Raw genomic sequence first — 18,197 nt, forward strand, 5'->3', positions numbered from 1 at the left:
AAGAGTAGCCTGATCATGCCAGAGGCCACCCAGGGTTACACAGTGAGCAAAGCCCTCCTAAAATATGTAAAAGAATACATAGTGGGGTTTAATTCTGGTTTCCTCAGTGGCTCTATGTATGGTAGATGTCATAAACCACAACCTGTTCCTTCAAAAATGGAACAATCCCGTGTCATTTCTATTTAATCTGTTGTTCTAGAAATTGTTGGTGGGATTTACTCTGAATATCTTTTGTGTTTGTGTTGTATGACCTTCTACTCCTCCTCCACCTCAGATAAGTTTCTTTAAGATGGGCTCTGAAAATCTCAATGGACAACTGGAAGAATTTTTAGCTAATATTGGAACAAGTGTTCAGAAGTAAGTATTTTGTTTCCATTAAAAGAAAGTGTGGCCCTGCATTAACTGCTGGACGCCATGATTAAACATTTACAGCTTTTAGTTTCCTGCCGTCAGTGTGTTTCTTAGCTTTATGACTAAATTTTGGACTTTTTACTATTTTCTTTCCCTACAATGTAAACTCTAGATTTATAACACTGTGAAATTTGACAGTTTTAATAATTGAAAGGTAGATTTTATATCTGAATAATAAAAATACATAACAGTAATAATTTCTAAGTGAAATTTTCTTTGAAGTCTCATTCATAAAAATTACTTGGAAGATTACTAAGCAAATCTTGTTTTTTGTGCTCTAGTGTTTAGGGAGACAGCACTTGTGATCACCTCTGCTGTCTGGGCAGCAGGACTGTTGATCTGGAGCATGGGAAAGATGAAATTGGGGATGTTTTGTTTTCTTTTTTGCAGTGCTGAGGCTTGAACAGAGTCTGCTATATCACAAAGCACTGTGGGAACTGTTTTATAGTTAGGTGTTTACTTTACTAGTGTTCAAATTTGATATTGTTTCCAAATATCTAAGGTTGTTTTTGTTTGTCTTTTTTGTTTTGATTTTTGTTTAGTTTTTCAAATCAGAGTTTCTCTGTGTAGCTTTGATACCTGTCATTGAACTAGCTCTTGTAGACCAGGCTGGCCTCCAATTCACAGAGATCTGTCTGCTTCTGCTTCCTGAGTGCTGGGATTAAAGGTGTGTGCCACCACTGCCTGGCCAAAATATCTAAGTTTTAAAAGATGTTTAAAATGAATTTATATTACTTTAGCTATCTTACAGTTGCTTCTTTAAATAATTAAATTTATGGGCACATAGGATTGATACAGCATTCTTTGTTGGTTGTGGCTGGTAGTAACTGGTCTGTTTTCTTTATTAGTGTCCGAAGGGAAATGGATGGTGATGTAGAGACCATGCAACAAACAATAGAAGACTTGGAGGTAGCCAGTGACCCTTTATACGTGCCTGACCCAGATCCCACCAAGTTTCCTGTCAATAGAAATTTAACCCGAAAGGCTGGATACCTAAATGCTAGGAAGTAAGAAAACTATTGCTATTTTTACATCTCATCTTGTAATATTCAATAAGTATAATGTATAGTTAGTATTGTTTGCCAGATGTTTTGGTTTTACTAAAGGTTTAAACCTTTTTAAAATATGTTTTTATTTTCTTTGTGTGTACATATTTTTATTATTATCATTATTATTTTGTGCATACGTGCTATAGCACAGTTTAGGAGTGGAGCTAAGAGGATAGCTTTGGAGTTGGTCCTCTTTTTCCACTATGTGGGTGCTTGGGATAGAACTCAAATCACTAGCTATGGCAGGAAGTGACTTGAACCATTAGGGCCATCTTGACAGCCCAAGGTTAAAACTTCTTAGTGGTGTATTTATATGAGCCTGATGATAAATGAACATTCGTGAATACTTAAAAAAAAAATACTACGTAAAGCCAGGTGGTGATGGTACATGTCTTTAATCCCAGCACTTGGGAGGCAGAGGCAGATGGATATCTGTGAGTTCAAGTCCAACCTGATCTACAAAGTGACTTCTAGACAGCTAAGGCTGCACAGAGGGACCCTGTCTTCAAAACAGAACAACAAAACAACAAAATTTTTACCTTACTATTTATTGAATAATTTGGATTTATAAGAGATAAAACCAATTTGAGTCTAAATAAGTCTATCGTAATCACAACATTGTATTAATATTAATTACATACTTAACTATGTGATTATATCAAGTCAAATTTGAGTTTTCATTTGAAACTGGGTCAAGTCCCCTTCCCCGCCCCCATCTCTTTTTATTCCCTTTATTTATCAATGCTGGCTTAGAACCCAGGCCCCTGAGTATCTTACACACACGCTACCCCATTGAGATAAGTCCCCAGCCTTCACTTGATATAGGATGGTAAAGTTGATTAATCCTAGAAATAAAATTGAATTTCTTCCCTTGAATATTGAACTAGAATATACATTTTTGATGTGTCAGTTCAACAGCTTCAACTTCTAATTTCTACTCCTGTTTTTGAAACTGTACACACTTTACACAAGTGAGTCAACGTAAATAAAATCATTTTAGAGTCAGAAAAAGTGGTATGTCTTCTTGATATCTTTGTGCCTTTTTGCAAGTTGTTTTGTTTTCACATGCTTTTTCTTGTGTCTGCGGATGATAAGGGATTTTTAGGTGTCATTATTAAAATATCTATGTACTTTCTTTAGTAAAACAGGCTTGGTGTCATCTACCTGGGATAGACAGTTTTACTTCACGCAGGGTGGAAACTTAATGAGTCAAGCACGTGGAGACGTGGCAGGAGGCCTGGCCATGGACATAGACAACTGCTCAGTGATGGCTGTGGACTGTGAAGACAGGCGATACTGTTTTCAGATCACTTCTTTTGACGGAAAAAAGTTAGTATTTTTCTGCTGCTGCTAAGTCATACATTTAAAAATAAAATGCAGAATAATTCCTTTTTGTTTAATATAGACATTTAGAATTCCTATGTATTGTTGGGGTGTTCTGTGTTGTGTGGGTTGGTCAAAGAAAGAGGTCACTCCAAGATGAAATTTTTAGGCCTGTGTGGCAGTAGGAAGGTTTATCCTCTGGTGAACTGAACTCTTTCCCCAACAGCCATACCAAGGCGTATTTCTTTATTGTTCCACAAAGTTGCTTTTTGGGTAAAGTATTTCCTCATACAAGGTCCCTATCTCTTCTAATATGCCTCTCTAAAAGAAGGCACTGCATGCCCTCATGACTTTAGTCCTTTTTTGTGTGTATCTTTTTGCAATACACAATAATCCCAGAGCCTCAGGTGTTCCAGACGCTTATAGTGACCAATGCCATGTGAAGGATGCAATGCCCCTTCAGAAGACAGTTCTACCGTCACGGAATCACTGTTTCCCACAAGGTCAGAGGACTTCTAGAAAACAGCTGTCTGCTGTAATGTTTACCTTGGAAATAGTGAAAACTAATCATTCTAATGTCTACCCTACAATGACTGCTAAATTCCTACAGCATTGTATTAAGGCAGTTTGCTTTCTAATTTAATAGACATGAGTTCATTTTTTTCTGACTTAAGTGATTTTTTTTAATACTTTGAAGTTGTCAAAGCAACAAATGGTGCAGACCTGTGATTTCATGTTTGAGACTAGTCACTGAAGAATCCTGCTCACTAGTGGGAAGACGGTATAAGTTAGAATGCAGCCAGGGGCTATTATTTACTCTATGTTCTTGGACAAGTTATTTATAACCTCTCTGACCTCTTTTTCTATACATCAAATACAGGCAGAGGAGCTGTCAGTTATTGTGAGGAGTTGAAATTTAACACACCATATGTGACATAGATTCTAACAATGGTTCTATTTTGAGATGTTAATCACTTACTTCTGGATAGTTTATTTTGTCCATTATTATCATGCTCCTAAAAAATTCTATTGCCTTTGCATTAAACAAGAATCTATAGAGTAGGAAAATTCTTTTGAAAAGCATAAAGATAAATAGGATAATAGAAAAAAATCTTATAATTTTATTTATGCATTTTCCTTCCTTCCCTCTCCCTATCCCCTCTTCTCCTTTGCCTTGAACTCACAACCTTGAGCTAGGCATTTCTTTACCACAGAGCTAGAGCCACAGCCCTTTTTGTACAGTTCCATTTGTGACAGGTTCTCAGTAAGTTGTTTAGACTGGCCTTCAGTTTGTGGTCCTCTTACCTTAGTCTCTGAAGTAGTTTAGGAGTGTTTAGTAGTTTGTAAGTGTGTCACCATGCCTGCTAAGTACGTTTTCTTAAATAATTGAAGGATATTCTGTATACATAAATTGCATCTGCATCCATTAAAAAAAAAAAAAAAACAGGACTGGAGAAATAGCAGTTAAGAACACTGGCTACTTTTACAGAGCTTCTATATCCAGTTCTGAACACCCACATCCGGTGGCTCAAAACTGCCGGTAGTTCCAGTAACAGGGAAACTGACACCTTTTCTGCCCTCCAGGGACACCTACACTCATGTGCTGCACATCAACTCAGATACATATAAATAGAACAAATCAATTAAATAAAATCTGTAATGGCTGCATTATAATACTTAGAAAAATACAACATAATTTAAACATTTCCTAATGATATATATTTAAGCTAGCTGAGATTGATTTTGACCTTTGAACTTTCTTATTATTTAGAAGAAACTGGGGCTAGAGAGATGGCTCAGAGTTTAAGAGCACTGGCTGCTCTTCCAGAGATTCTGAGTTCAGTTCCCAGGAATTGAACATGGTGGGTCACAACCATCTATAATGGGATTTCAGTACCCTCTTCTGGTCTGCAGGTGTCCATGCAGATAGAACACTGCATACATAATAAACAAACAAACAAACAAATCTTTCAAAAAATGTATAAGAAAAAAAGAAGAAACCTCTTGGTTCTCTGAAAGTCATTTTTTTTACTCCATAATAGTAATGTACATTAAGGTACCTTTTTCCATAAAAGCTAATTTTGCTCAGTATCGTAGCCACGTAGCTATTTTCCTAGTTAGTCCTTCTACAGACATGCAGTGAATGTCAGTGCTGTATGTTGCGTGTTCCTGTTCCCATTAGCAGGATTAGCAAGTTACTATCAGTGTTTACATTTTTGTATTTTTAGTTTTTGTTAATGCTTGGCATAGTTTCCAATTTTTCCTGAGTTGATAGAAAACTAGAAAAACTGCAATTTTCTCTTAAAATGGCAAAGGCCATATATTTATGTTACTGGTTCATATGTTGGAACTTTTATTTAACCTTACAGAGTGTGAAGCTGTCAATAATGAAGGTAGTATTTTCTAGTCAAATCTCCGGTAGAAATGCCAGGAAGCGGAAGTGCATTTTCTTCTTTTACGTTTCGTCTTCTGAGTGTGGGTGCTCCTGTTTGATTTTGCACGTGTGTAGTAGAGAACCTCCTGGAGTGGTTTTCTTTCCAGAAAATCTTGTCACTTGTGTTTTTTCTTTAATTTTAAAGTTGAAGCTAAAGCTTTCACTCTTTTTTCCCCCAGATCTTCAATTTTGCAAGCAGAGAGTAAAAAAGACCACGAAGAGGTAAAATTTTTTATAAAGTTAATTTTTCAGCAACATTTAACATTTAAAACTAGGTTTTTTCTGAGAACAAAACATATTAATGTATTTGTTATAGAAAATTTGGAAAAATCCTAGTTAATTAAAAAACATTTTAAAAGTTCTCTGTTCTCAAGTAGCAGTCTTAGTTTTCTAGCAGCTTTACAGCTGGGGCCTCAGCCACCACCTCTGTGCTGTCTTAAGGTTTTATGTTCATATCATTGCAATACGATTATTATAATAAACAAATAGGAGAGCCATTACAAAGAAGCTTTGTCATCTTTCATAAACATAAACGTGTATTGGTCCTATGCTCAGAAATATATTCCTGGTTAGTTTTCAAGGAATATTACCGCTATGTATCAATAGATTCCTGTGAGTTTGTTTTTACTTTCATTTGGTGAAACTATAAACACTGACCAAAAATAAAAGCACCTTTGGAGAAAGAAAAAAAAAAAAGTCTTTTGTTCAGTGATGACCTTGACTGTCCTGCTCACTGACCTTGGTACTCCTTGCTGTGTGGCTGTGTGGTAAGAGCTCCTTGGCAGCAGACGTGCTCTCACGAGAGCAGCCAAAGCTTAGAAAGCTGGGAAAGTGAAAGACAGAAGAACAAAGATTTGGGAGTCTCTGTTCTTCCTTACAAGCCTTTTAGTTTTGGCTCCACTTTTACTCCTAGTGTACAACACATAGAAGGTAGAGTGATAGCAACTGATATCTTAAAGACTTTTCAGAAACAGCCTTCATGGAAATACACCATAGCTTACTTTCAAGCATTTTTATTTAGTATTATAATTTTATTGGTAAAAGACAGAGTTGGAAATTCTTTTTAATTATTTTTTTATAATTTATTTTTGTTTTGTGTTCCTTGCCTACATACATGTATATGTTTTTATATGAGGGTGTCAGAAGCCCAAGAACTGGAGTCACAGACAAGTGTGAGCTGCCGTGTGGGTGCTGGGAATTGAACCCAGGTCCTCTGGAAGAGCAGTCAGTAGTCTTAACCACTGAGCCGTCTCTCAGCCCCCATAGTTAGAAATTCTGTAGAGACCTACCTGCATTTATTTCTCATGGGAAAGAGTAGTTGTGGCTTCTAAGGACACAGATGTTTTTGCTCTCTGTGTGGGTTACCAGGGTATTAGTTTTGTGAGGCCTCTTAGGCACAGGAATCCTTGAGAGTGAGGCAGAAGATGTGAAATAGTGTTTTGTTTTAAAGATTTATTTATTTATTATATATACAGTATTCTCAGTATTCTGTCTGCATGTATGCCTGCAGGCCAGAAGAGGGCACCAGATCTCATTACAGATGGTTGTGAGCCACCATGCAGTTGCTGGGGAATTGAACTCAGGGCCTTTGGAAGAACAGGCAGTGCTCTTAACTGCTGAGCCATCTCTCCAGCCCTGGAATAGTGTTTTCTATTTTGAAATAAGGAAGATATATAAAGTTCATTACCCATAAAGAATTTGTGTTTAAATTTTTACATAAGTGTTATGGTGATGACTGAGTTCATAATACCATGCTTGGTGGGAACCAAGGGAAGATGTAGTATAAAAAGATTAATATATATTATTAAGTTACAATTTAATGTAATTACTATTTATAATCTTATATAAATAAGTTTATTTAAAAGTAATTAATCTGATATTGCTTGCATGCATATGTTTATAGCTAGGTCTCTTGTTTTTGTTTTGTTTGTTTGTGGTGCTGGGGATTGAATCCAGAGGCTTACATGTTTTGTTAAGTGTATGTTCTACCACTGAGCTACATCCCCATCCTCAAGGTATTTTCTTATGAAGATTATGTGCTACTTCTAATGAAAATTCTGTTTCAGCTTAATATTGAATAGTCTTCCTTAGTAGAAAGACTTTATTGAAAAAAATTAGTAATCATATTTAATTATTTTTCTTTTCAGTGGATTTGTACAATAAACAACATATCTAAACAAATATACTTGAGTGAAAATCCAGAGGTACTATTTTTATTTTCTTATTCAGATCTATCAGAGTGAAGTAATTTTGTGATTTAAATTGCTGTTATCGACTCCTTTTTCAAATTATGTAATCTCAAGTACAGAATCCATATAGTATACCATGTATTGTCTGTCATAGAACAGTATTTTATTTTAAAATCTACTGAAATCAGTTACTTCAGCTGGTATTGACAGTTTAGCTTCATGGTGTAGGTAAAGTGTAGGTGAAGCTTCATGGCTTCCTTTAGGAGATATGATGGTAAGGGAAATGGCAGCAGTGTGACATTTTATGTACAGCATGTCGTGATAAGAAACATGTGGTTTAAAAAACACTCATGGTGATCACTCACAGGCTTACATTTTGAGAATGTTAGGATCAGTGAGGACTTTGATTTAATGAAAATTCTGTAGAGATGACAGAAACCTGAGCTATGTTGCAGATAATACAATAAAAACTAAAGCTTAGAAACAGAAGTGACATATAAATGAACCAGCAGTGTAAATAAAAGTTTTTGGTCCAGAATAGAAAACTAGAGTCTGCATACAGATCACCTGGAAATCTTGCTCAAATACATATTATGATTTTGGTACATCTGTAATGATATAGCTTGAATTCTCAGTTTGTAAATTATTCTTTGAGCAGCAAGGATTTCAAATCTGGTAAATTTAGCCATAGATACAGTTCACATGTGTAGGTAGAATCCAAAGGTACCGGTAGTTGAAGGTGTGGAATAAGACCATGCTGTATCAGAGTTGGGAAAAGACTCGGTCCTAGACAGGAGCTGTCTAAACCCAGTCTTCGTGGGCTGGCTATGCTGTAAACCCAGGTGCTTCTCAGAGCTGGGTAGGGATTGATGATTTCAGTTGAAAGTCTAAGTCTTAAGCTCTTACTGTACTCCAATAGGGTTTCTTAGATCTGCTTGTCTCTGCCCCTCTCCCCAGCCCAGATAATGGTATGTGTCACCATGCCCAGCTTAAGCTACCATAGATGTAATGGTGGATTTGATAGGAGGGTCTGGACTAGTTAGTAACTGACTGAGTGAAACGTAAATAAGAGAATGATAAAGATGACTTCCAGGTTTTAAATTTAAAGACTTTTCATTTAGAAACAAGAATTTTGTTTTTGTAAAAATGATATGCCATCCAGGATATTTACAATAATTTCATGAATTAATAACTATTCTAGAAGAGTTCTTTTATATTTAATGAGTATTTTCTATTTCTAAATTTTTATGTTCTATAAAATATTTTGAATTAGGCAGTGTGTTTGGTGATAGAACAAACCTTAATCCAAGATAACTGGTAGTTAAGAATTAATGGAAGAGTATTTTCTTATTGTGTGTGTTCTTAGAAAGAAATTAGAATTATTCTTCAATTATAGGAAGTTCATAACGATTGAAATTAATGTAACTTACTAGTAAGGTCAGAGAATGGAAATATTTCAGTAGCTTTAGTTTGTATTTTAAACATAACTCAAAAACTTAGTGACCATTTTGAGAAATATACCAAATTTTTAGTTTCTTATTTTATTAATACTAATTTTTTTTTAAAACAAAACAAAATAGGAAACTGCTGCACGAGTAAATCAGTCTGTTCTGGAAGCTGTCACTCCTTCCCCATCTTTCCAGCAGAGACATGAGAGCCTGCGTCCCGCAGGGTGAGTTAGTATACGGGGCTATGTAACAGACAGTTAAGTAGGCTGTTTAAGCTATAGTGAGCAATCTGATTTTAACAGTACTACTTAGATAAGTACCAGATCATCTCTGAATAACAGAAGAATATTTTCAAAACAGTAAATTCTCTAAAAAAGGATGTGTGCATGGGTCTCTCACACACCTGGAGCTCATTGATTCGGTGGGCTGGCTGACCAGTGAGTTCCTTGAATCTACCTTTCTTGGCACTCCAGTGCTGTTGTTGCAGATGCCTGCTGCCATGGGCAGCTTTTTAAAATACAAGAATTTAAGATTAAAACCCAGGTTCTCTTGCTTAGGTAGCAGGACTTTATCGGCTGACTCATCTCCCAAGTCCCAGTTTATGATTTTTAATTGGAAAGAAAGGAATCTTTTTGTTTTGTTTTTTTTGAGACAAGGTTTCACTGTTTAGTTTAGTTCTGGCTGTCCTGGAACTTACTCTGTAGACCAGGCTGGCCTGCCTCTGCCTCCTGAGTGCTGGGATTAAAGATGTGCACCACCACCATCCAGCAAAGGAATCTTTTACTAAATAAATAGCTAGCTGATTTGGGATTAAGCTTTTACTTTTTGAGTCAGGGTCTTATTTTGAAGACAGGCCAGCCCAGGGTTTGTGCCTCAGTGCTAGGATAACAGGTCAGTGCTTCTATACCTGCCTTGATAATGCCTTTTATTGGAATTTGCCTTATACTTTTATTGACTTAAAATATTGTTTTCTTTTCTTATAGTGTGTTAAGCATTGTTAAGCATTGCACTTCTGGAATAAAAAAACTAAATTTAGTGCCTTTTTGTTTTCCTTTGTCTTTAGACCATCTCGGCCACCCACAGCTCGGACCAGCAGTTCAGGATCCTTGGGATCAGAGTCTGCAAATTTGGCTTCCCTCTCTCTAGATTCCCTTGTTGCCCCAGATACTCCAATACAGTTTGATATAATTTCTCCTGTGTGTGAAGATCAGCCTGGCCAGGCAAAAGCCTTTGGCCAAGGAGGCAGGTGAGTGAGGCTGTCCTGAAGACAGGTGCTGTGATCTGTGAGAGTTATGATTCTATCTGCGGTACATTTCTGCATCAGCTGTGCTTTCATATGATTGTCTAACGACATTTTCATAGGATAGAACCATACAGATTTTTTTAAGTCTTCTATATCAATTAAAGGTGTTTGAATAATCAAATGTCAAAAAATTTAATTCTGAATTGCTTATCAAGTCTCTTACTTGGGGATTTGCCCTGTCAATTGCAGGACAAGTGACAGTTTTATCTGCAGGTCATGACACTATTTTAAAACATCTATTTCAGAATAAGGGGCTAGGAACGTAGCTCAGTTGGTAGAGTGCTTGCCTAGCATACTTGAAGCCTAGCACCACATAAAACCTGGGCATGCTTAGTTTATGCCTGCAATTGTAATACTTGGGAGTTGGGAGTAGAAGAATCAGAAGTTGAAGTTGCTTTGGCTATATAGTAAATTCAAGTCCAGTTTGAACTATGTGAGATCCTGTCTTGATGATGATGTTAATAATGATGAAGAAGAATACTTGTCAAAGTACTTAATCTCAGTAATGATGATGAAGAAGAAGAGGAAGAATACTATTGTCAAGGCACTTAATTTTGGGGAGGGAGGTGGGCTAGAGAAATGGCTCAGAAGTTGAGAGCACTTACTGCTTCTGCTGAGTATCAGGTGCAGTTTATAGCACCTACATGACAGGTCACCACTACCTGTAACTCTGGTTCCAGGGGATCTTAAACCATCTTCTGGCCTCACAAGTTCCTGAATGCATGTGGTGCACAATAATTTATATAGACAAACATGCATACAAAAAACGAAATGAAACTATGACATATCATTTATTAAGGAGGTTGGGCACTTAATACACTAAATTTGGATATGAAATTGATATAAACATGAAAATTTGCATAAATATACCAAATACGCATAGCATTTGGTATGATATGCCAGGCTGATATAAAAGTAATCAGTATTGGGCTGGAGAGATGACTCAGTGGTTGACAGCACTTGGTGCTCTTGCAAAGGACCCAGGTTTGGTGCTCAGCACCTATATCGTAGCTGACAACTCTCCATAAGTCCAGCTCCAGGGATCTGAAGCCCTTTTCTGGCTTCTGCAGCCACTGGACACATAAATAGTGCATATACATACATGTATGCACTCATCTGTATATCTACAATAAGAACAAATAAATGTTTTTTTAGAAAGAGGTCAGTATCTTTGTATGTGTGTGTGTGTGTGCGTATGCATGTTTATGTGCTTGCAGATGCACATAATCGTTTATGTACATGTTTGTGAAGACCAGAAGACAGCTCAGTTCCTCCGGTGCTAGTCCTCATTCATCCACCTTTTTGTTCTCCCACTGGCCAGGATCTTGCCAAGCTGACTGGCTACCCAGTGAACCCCGGGGATCTACCCATTTCTGCCTCCTCAGATCTGGGATAACAAGTGTGCACAACCTTGCTTGGTCTTCTTTCTATCTATCTATCTATCTATCTATCTATCTATCTATCTATCTATCTATCTATCTATCTATCTATCATCTATCTGTGGGAGGATGTTTGAGACAGGGTTTCTCTGTGTGTCCCTGGCTGTCCTGGAACTCTACTCTGTAGACCAGGCTGGCCTCAAAGATCCACCTTCCTCTGCCTCCCGAGTGCTGAGATTAAAGATATGCATCACCACACCCGACTGCTTGGCTTTTTTACATAAATTTTGGGAGTTAAACCCATGTCTGACTGAGCCATGTTCTTAGCTTCTGTCCTGTTTCTGATGGCAAATTTAGACTGTTACTTCCAAGACTTCCTTTGAACTGAACTTTTCCCTTCTAGCATTGTGGTTGTGCCATAAGCTAAGAATAGGAATGGGGGGAAGTAGTTTTTAATCTTTGGTTTACTTTTATCCTTGCATTGTTACTTATATCTTGAGTAATAAAGAGTTTAGTTTTGTTTCTCTTTGTTTGGCGCTGGGAATCAAACCCAGGCTTTGTGTGCATCCTAGGCAAGCCCTCTTAGTACTTATTTACACCTGTAGTTCTTATGTATAGGCCCAGATGTAGGAAATACAATTAACAGGAAAACTAGACAGTTTTCAAATCTTTATAGTTAATTTGCAATTTGTACTTAACGCAGATTCAGATTTTTACAGTTCTAGGAAATCCCTGGCATTTTCATAAGTTCCCAGTATTATTGCCACATTAGTCTTCCTTTATGTTAGCTTGTTTAAATTTGAAAACTTTTGGAAAACAGTTTGAGAATTTTTGTTGTGTGTGGCTGAGTTTATGACTACTAAGTAAATACAGCAACAGAAGACTGCAGTAGATAAGTCAGTCAATGCAGATCCATTGGGTCGGCCTATTACTCAGTGTGAGAGTGATGCTCATGTATTTTGGCCATGATTGTTCATTAACAGAGAGTTCTAAAACTTCTCTTTATAAACATGTAAAGTTATATGACTCAGTTTTTAATTCTGTTCTCTTCCATGTGGCTCATGGTGATTGACCTATTTGTTCATATTTTTTCCTAAACTTCAGACGTACAAATCCATTTGGAGAATCCGGAGGAGGCACAAAGTCAGAAACTGAAGGTAGAACTCATTGCGATATTCTTTTCATATTGTTTGTATTCTTGCAATAACATCTGGGCATATGGACTTCTTAGTTTTTTTTTATTTAATTTATTTAACTTTTATTTTATGTGGATTGGTGTGAAAGTATCAGATCCCCAGAAACTGGAGTTATAGACAGTTGTGAGCTGTCATGTGGGTTCTGGGAATTGAACCCGGGTCCTCTGCAAGAATAACCAGTGCTCTTAACCGCTGAGCCATCTCTCCAGCCCCTGGACTTCTTAGTTTTGACTAGTATGAACAGAGCAAATTGGGTCACAAGAAAGGATGTACAGGTGGGTTAAGCCTAGAGCGGAGAAATGACTTGGGTGGAAGGAATTCAAGTGAACAGAGTGGACTGGGCTGGTGTACAGCATTTATTTTATGGTTCAAGCCTGGAATGAAGGGCTAGGTATGGCAAGGTAGAGAGGTTGGATGTGGTGTATGAGGGGCTTGTAGGTTGCGGGTAGACAGAATAGGTCTTGGTGGAATCCTAGAGGTTGGTTGCGGCTCAGCCTGGGGTGGCCAGACTAGGCTGAGGCACTTGATGTAGGACCTGGGTGGGTTGGGTAGGGGAAGGGTATGTTCAGTTTTCCAGTACCTTATATTTTTTTTTTAAAAAGACAGTTCTCAAATAACTAGACTACCTTCAAATTCACTATGTATGTAGCCAAGGATGACTCTTGCCTTCTTCCCAAGTACTAGGATTACAGGCATGTGCCAAGATACTCAGCCAGTAGCTGGGTTTGTTGTTGATTTTATTGTATGTATTATGTGTATCTGTGGGTTTTCTGTTTGTGTGTGCGCAAGTGCATGCGTGCATGTTTGTGCTTGTGTAGGCCAAAGGTCCACACTGGGTATCTTCCTCTATCCTTTTTCACCTATTTTTTGAGACATGACCTCTCATTGAATCTAGAGTTTGCTAGCCAAAAGTTCTCTCTCTGTGTGTCCCTTCCTTATGCCTATAACCCTGGGGTTATAGATACCCACTGTCTCATCTGCTCTGGAAAAGCCAGCTTTCATGTGGGTGCTAGGCATCTGAGGTCATGTCCTCATGCTTATGCCTGGCTGCAGCTATTTTTCTTAAATAAAATTTTAAACTTACAGTAAAGTTAAAGGAATAGTACAAAGAATTCTTTTTTATCTGGAACTGAAAGTTTCTATTACTGTGAGAAGACACCATGACCATGGCAACTCTTATAAAGGAAAACATTTAATTGGAGTTGTTTTACAGTTCAGAGGTTTAGTCCATTGTCATCATGGCAGGAAGTATGGCAACATGCAGGCAGACACGGTGCTGGAGAAGGAGCCTAGTGTTCTCTATCTGGATTGGCAGGCAGCAGAAAGAGAGAGTGAGCCACTGGGTCTGACTTGAGCTTCTGTCACAACAAATCTCACCACCCAGTGACACAGTTCCTCCAACAAGACCACACTACTACACAAGGCCATACCTCCAATAATGCCATTCCCTGTAAGCCTGTGGGGGCTGTTTTCATTCAGACCACCACAAACCAGGTCACTGTAACATTATATTTTGCTGATTGAAACTGAGGCCTTAATTTTCCTATAGCTTGAACACTGTAGTGTTAAAGGTTATTTTTAAATACCTCCTTTAGGTTTTATTTTTCATTGGAAAATCTAAAACCATGCAGTATATTATTTTTCTTGGGAAAGAACTATGAGGTTTAAAGATACATGAATATTTAAGTAGATGGCACGTGCTTGTAGTACCAGCATCTGGGATGCTAAAGCAGGAGAGTTGTGTTGCAGAACCAAAACCCAAACACATCCCTACACCATATGTACCATGTTGTGTTGCAGACTCTATTCTTCATCAGCTCTTCATTGTCCGATTCCTTGGTTCTATGGAGGTAAAGTCAGACGACCATCCAGACGTTGTCTACGAAACAATGCGCCAGATCCTAGCTGCTCGGGCCATTCATAACATCTTCCGTATGACAGAATCACATCTGTTAGTCACCTGTGACTGTTTGAAGTAAGTAGTAACCTCTGCAAAATAAACCTTACAGGAAAAATAATTTTTTAATTCAGCCTAATTAAAAAGTTGTTTTCCAAATTCTTAATTATTTATTGTAGGTTAATTGATCCGCAGACCCAAGTTACAAGGCTCACAGTGAGTTCTGTGTGATTCAAGCTTTAAGTATCTTTTGTTTACATATTAATTTTATAGTTTGATAATAATCTGTGCCCTAGTATGACAGTATCAATTAAGATTGATCTTTAGGCTATAGTTATAGTGCCAGCTCCACAAAATTATTGTAACTTAAAGATTCAACACATTTTGGTGCAATTAATAGTTTTTATCCCTAGAGAGTTTATATGCCAAGGAAATTAGCAGTAGGAATCAAAACATAAACATAATTGAGTTTATTCTATAATTCTATATTTCTTTATAGGTGCAAGTGTATGTTTTTGTTTAATTATTTACTAAGTAGGTTATTTTTGTAGTTAAATTTGTATTGATAAATATGTTATTAAATAAGACTTAGTATTTAATATTTTTTGGTAATATCCAACCCAAATATGGTATTATTTGTTACTAGATTATTATTCAATTGAAAATTTGTCTTTAAGATTCTATTTACAATATTTTTAGAATTTAGCATGAGAGTTTATCATCTGAATGCTGCTGTAATGATTTGGAAGATCTCATATTTATTTATGGTGTTTCTGTGGCAGTTTCCATTACCGTGTGTAGTTTTATATGCTACACACCAAGAAAATAAACGACTTTTTGGATTTGTTCTCCGGACATCAGGCGGAAGAAGTGAAAGTAGTTTGTCATCAGTCTGCTATATATTTGAATCAAACAACGAGGGGGAAAAGGTACCTGGCTTTCAGAATGTTTGTTTTATAAAATACCTATCAGAGTCACACTTTTAAACTAAAGTTTTGGAAAAAGCTCTCAGGGTATGCCTAGTCCAGCTGAGCTGCTTGATGAAAGCCCGCTGCTCTGGAGAGAGCCACCATGATGAGTGGAGCCTGTCGGGTTCTGTAAGCTGTTGATAGCTGGTTCCGTTAACTTATCCTGGAAATATAATACATTCCCATAGTCATTTTTAGGTGTTACTAATTTATGTCAGTATCACCACCCAAAAAATTCATGTTTGCACGGCTTACTAGTCCAGTAATGATGTTGTAAAGTTTTTTTGTGTTTTTGATAACTTCATACATGAGTGCTGTGTTTATCTCATTTCCCCTCCTCCCTCTCCTCTTTCCAACTCCTCCTTTATCTGTCCTCCTTGAAAATCCATGACTTTTATTATTATTATTATTGGTGTATGTATGTGTGTATAAACCTTACTGAGTCCATTTAGTGTTGCTTTTATATGCATGTGTTTAGGGCTGATGACTTAGAATTGGATAACCTGTTGGGGCTTGTCCCTGGATAAAACAGATTCTTCCATTCTCAGCAACCATTGGTTGCCTGTAGCTCTTCATCTAGGGATAGGGACTGTCTATTTCCAGGTCTTGTTTAGGTAACCATATTGTTGAGATTTTATGGATACATCTTCCCTGTCATGTCTAGGAGACACTATTTTGCAACAGATGTCCTGGTCTTCAGGCTCTTACAGTCTTTCCACTCTCTCACATGATCTCCTGTAGCCTGAGGCATAAGGTTGTGCTGTAGATGAGTTGATGGGGCCTGAGCACCCTGCAGTCACTTATTGTCCGCACTTTGACCAGTTGTAGATCTCTGTAATCGTCTCCATCAGTAGTGAGTTGATATAATGAGAGGTAGGACGGGCACACGATTGAGGGAAAAGCCAGCAGTAGAAGTTTCTTCAGAAGATTCTAAAGAAAACATGCTGAATTTTTTTTTGGCTGAAATATTTTTACATAATTCTTATTTAAATTAGTATGTTATCTTGCATTATTTTAAAACTAGTGATGTCATCCATTTGGGCATTTAAAAATTATAGTGTAATAGAAAAGTATCTGAGGTCTTTCTTTTTCCTCCTTTTAGATTTGTGATTCTGTTGGATTGGCAAAACAGATAGCACTGCACGCTGAACTGGTAAGAGTCAGAACCACTTAAATTTCCAAGGGTGTCTAAGCTAAAGCAGGGTAATAAAAACTCTTTCACACAAGCAAATAAAATTGTTTTGCTAAACAAGATTAACAGTGGTTGCTATTGCTCATATAGCATTTAGAATCTGGAGGCAGGTGGTGGTTGTGCACACCTTTATTCCCAGTACTTGGGAAGCAGAAGCAGGCAGATCTCTGTGAGTTCAAGGCCAGCCTGGTCTACAGAGTGAGTTCCAGGACAGCCAGGGCTACACAGAGAAACCCTGTCTGGAAAAACTATTGGTGTGCCTTATATAAAAGTACTGAAAAGTTACAAAGGTTATATTAATTGAAACATAAAATTTAAAGTTGCTTCCTATTTAACATGTTTATTTTATTTCCCACCCCTTTTAGGATCGTAGAGCATCAGAAAAGCAAAAAGAAATAGAGAGAGTAAAAGAAAAACAACAGAAAGAGCTCAGCAAACAAAAACAGATTGAGAAGGTATTCCTTTATGTGAGATTGATGACTAATTCAGCACTGTGACTCTCAGACAGTTTCCAAATGGAAGTCCGTTTCTACCTCATAGCCGGATGATTCATTGCCTAGTAGGAAAGGGGGACCTGAATTGCATAGTAGCTGCCATGAAATAGAACATAACTTTCTGTTAAAGAAACATGCCAGAATTTTGGTATATCAATAATAGACATAATTGTCTTGCTGAAAGCCACAATGACTGTGAAAGGGAAAATACTTATATTAAGCATCAGTAGGAGTGTCATATTCACATATGTACACACACACACAAGCATACATACAAACATGCATGCGCACTGCATTTAGCACAGGTTGGTCCTGGAAACCAGACTGGGGTAACAAGGGAGTGAGGAAAGGACTGACATGTGCACAGAAGAGCTGGGATGAGGAACTCTTCCTGATGGAGTGGTGCCTCCTACTGCACAGCAGCCCCAGAACCCAGAGTTTCTTATGAACGGTTCTTACAGAAGGGTGAGCAGGTGAGCAGTCTGTAGGGCTCTATAGGGAGCAGTCTCAGGTTGGAGTCATTCCTGAGGTTGGAGGAGGGATGAGGAAGCTGTTTTTCACACACCGTCAACACAGACGAGAAGGTAGCTTTGCCATGGGTTTCAGACACTGTAGTCCTTGACGAGCTGTGCTCATGTCAGTAATAGGCATTCACTCAGAGCTTCCTCCATTTTCCCTACAGCAACCCTACATTTGTGTGTGTGTGTGTGTGTGTGTGTGTGTGTGTGTGTGTGTGGTACTAATGATTAAACCTACAAAAGGGTAATTTAAAGTACACAATTTTCAGAACCAAAACTTGATTAGGTGATTCTATTAAGGGTGGTGGCATTGATGGTAGAAAAACAAGAGAGAAAGTAACTAGGGCATAACATATGTGAAGAGACCAGTAAGAACTAGAAGTGAGTTGGATAGAT

The 18,197-nt window shown here is 37.6% G+C and overlaps 1 protein-coding gene across 1 annotated transcript in view; it reads left to right on the forward strand.

Moving 5' to 3' along the window:
• The window catches only part of Appl1 (adaptor protein, phosphotyrosine interacting with PH domain and leucine zipper 1), a 39,935-nt gene that overhangs the window by 17,774 nt on the left and 3,964 nt on the right, over positions 1–18,197 (forward strand). Inside the window, exons 8-20 of the mRNA XM_050158244.1 lie at positions 275–357; positions 1,260–1,418; positions 2,601–2,789; positions 5,397–5,439; positions 7,365–7,421; positions 8,987–9,078; positions 9,918–10,100; positions 12,641–12,693; positions 14,533–14,707; positions 14,809–14,845; positions 15,412–15,558; positions 16,700–16,750; positions 17,155–17,244. Coding sequence (XP_050014201.1) covers positions 275–357; positions 1,260–1,418; positions 2,601–2,789; positions 5,397–5,439; positions 7,365–7,421; positions 8,987–9,078; positions 9,918–10,100; positions 12,641–12,693; positions 14,533–14,707; positions 14,809–14,845; positions 15,412–15,558; positions 16,700–16,750; positions 17,155–17,244 — 1,359 coding nt within the window. The remainder of the gene's footprint in view (positions 1–274; positions 358–1,259; positions 1,419–2,600; positions 2,790–5,396; positions 5,440–7,364; positions 7,422–8,986; positions 9,079–9,917; positions 10,101–12,640; positions 12,694–14,532; positions 14,708–14,808; positions 14,846–15,411; positions 15,559–16,699; positions 16,751–17,154; positions 17,245–18,197) is intronic.

This window comes from Alexandromys fortis, unplaced genomic scaffold, assembly GCF_014885135.2.
Source record: "Alexandromys fortis isolate MF-2015 unplaced genomic scaffold, M_Fortis_MF-2015_v1.1 scaffold_106, whole genome shotgun sequence".
NCBI classification, from domain to species: Eukaryota; Metazoa; Chordata; class Mammalia; order Rodentia; family Cricetidae; genus Alexandromys; species Alexandromys fortis.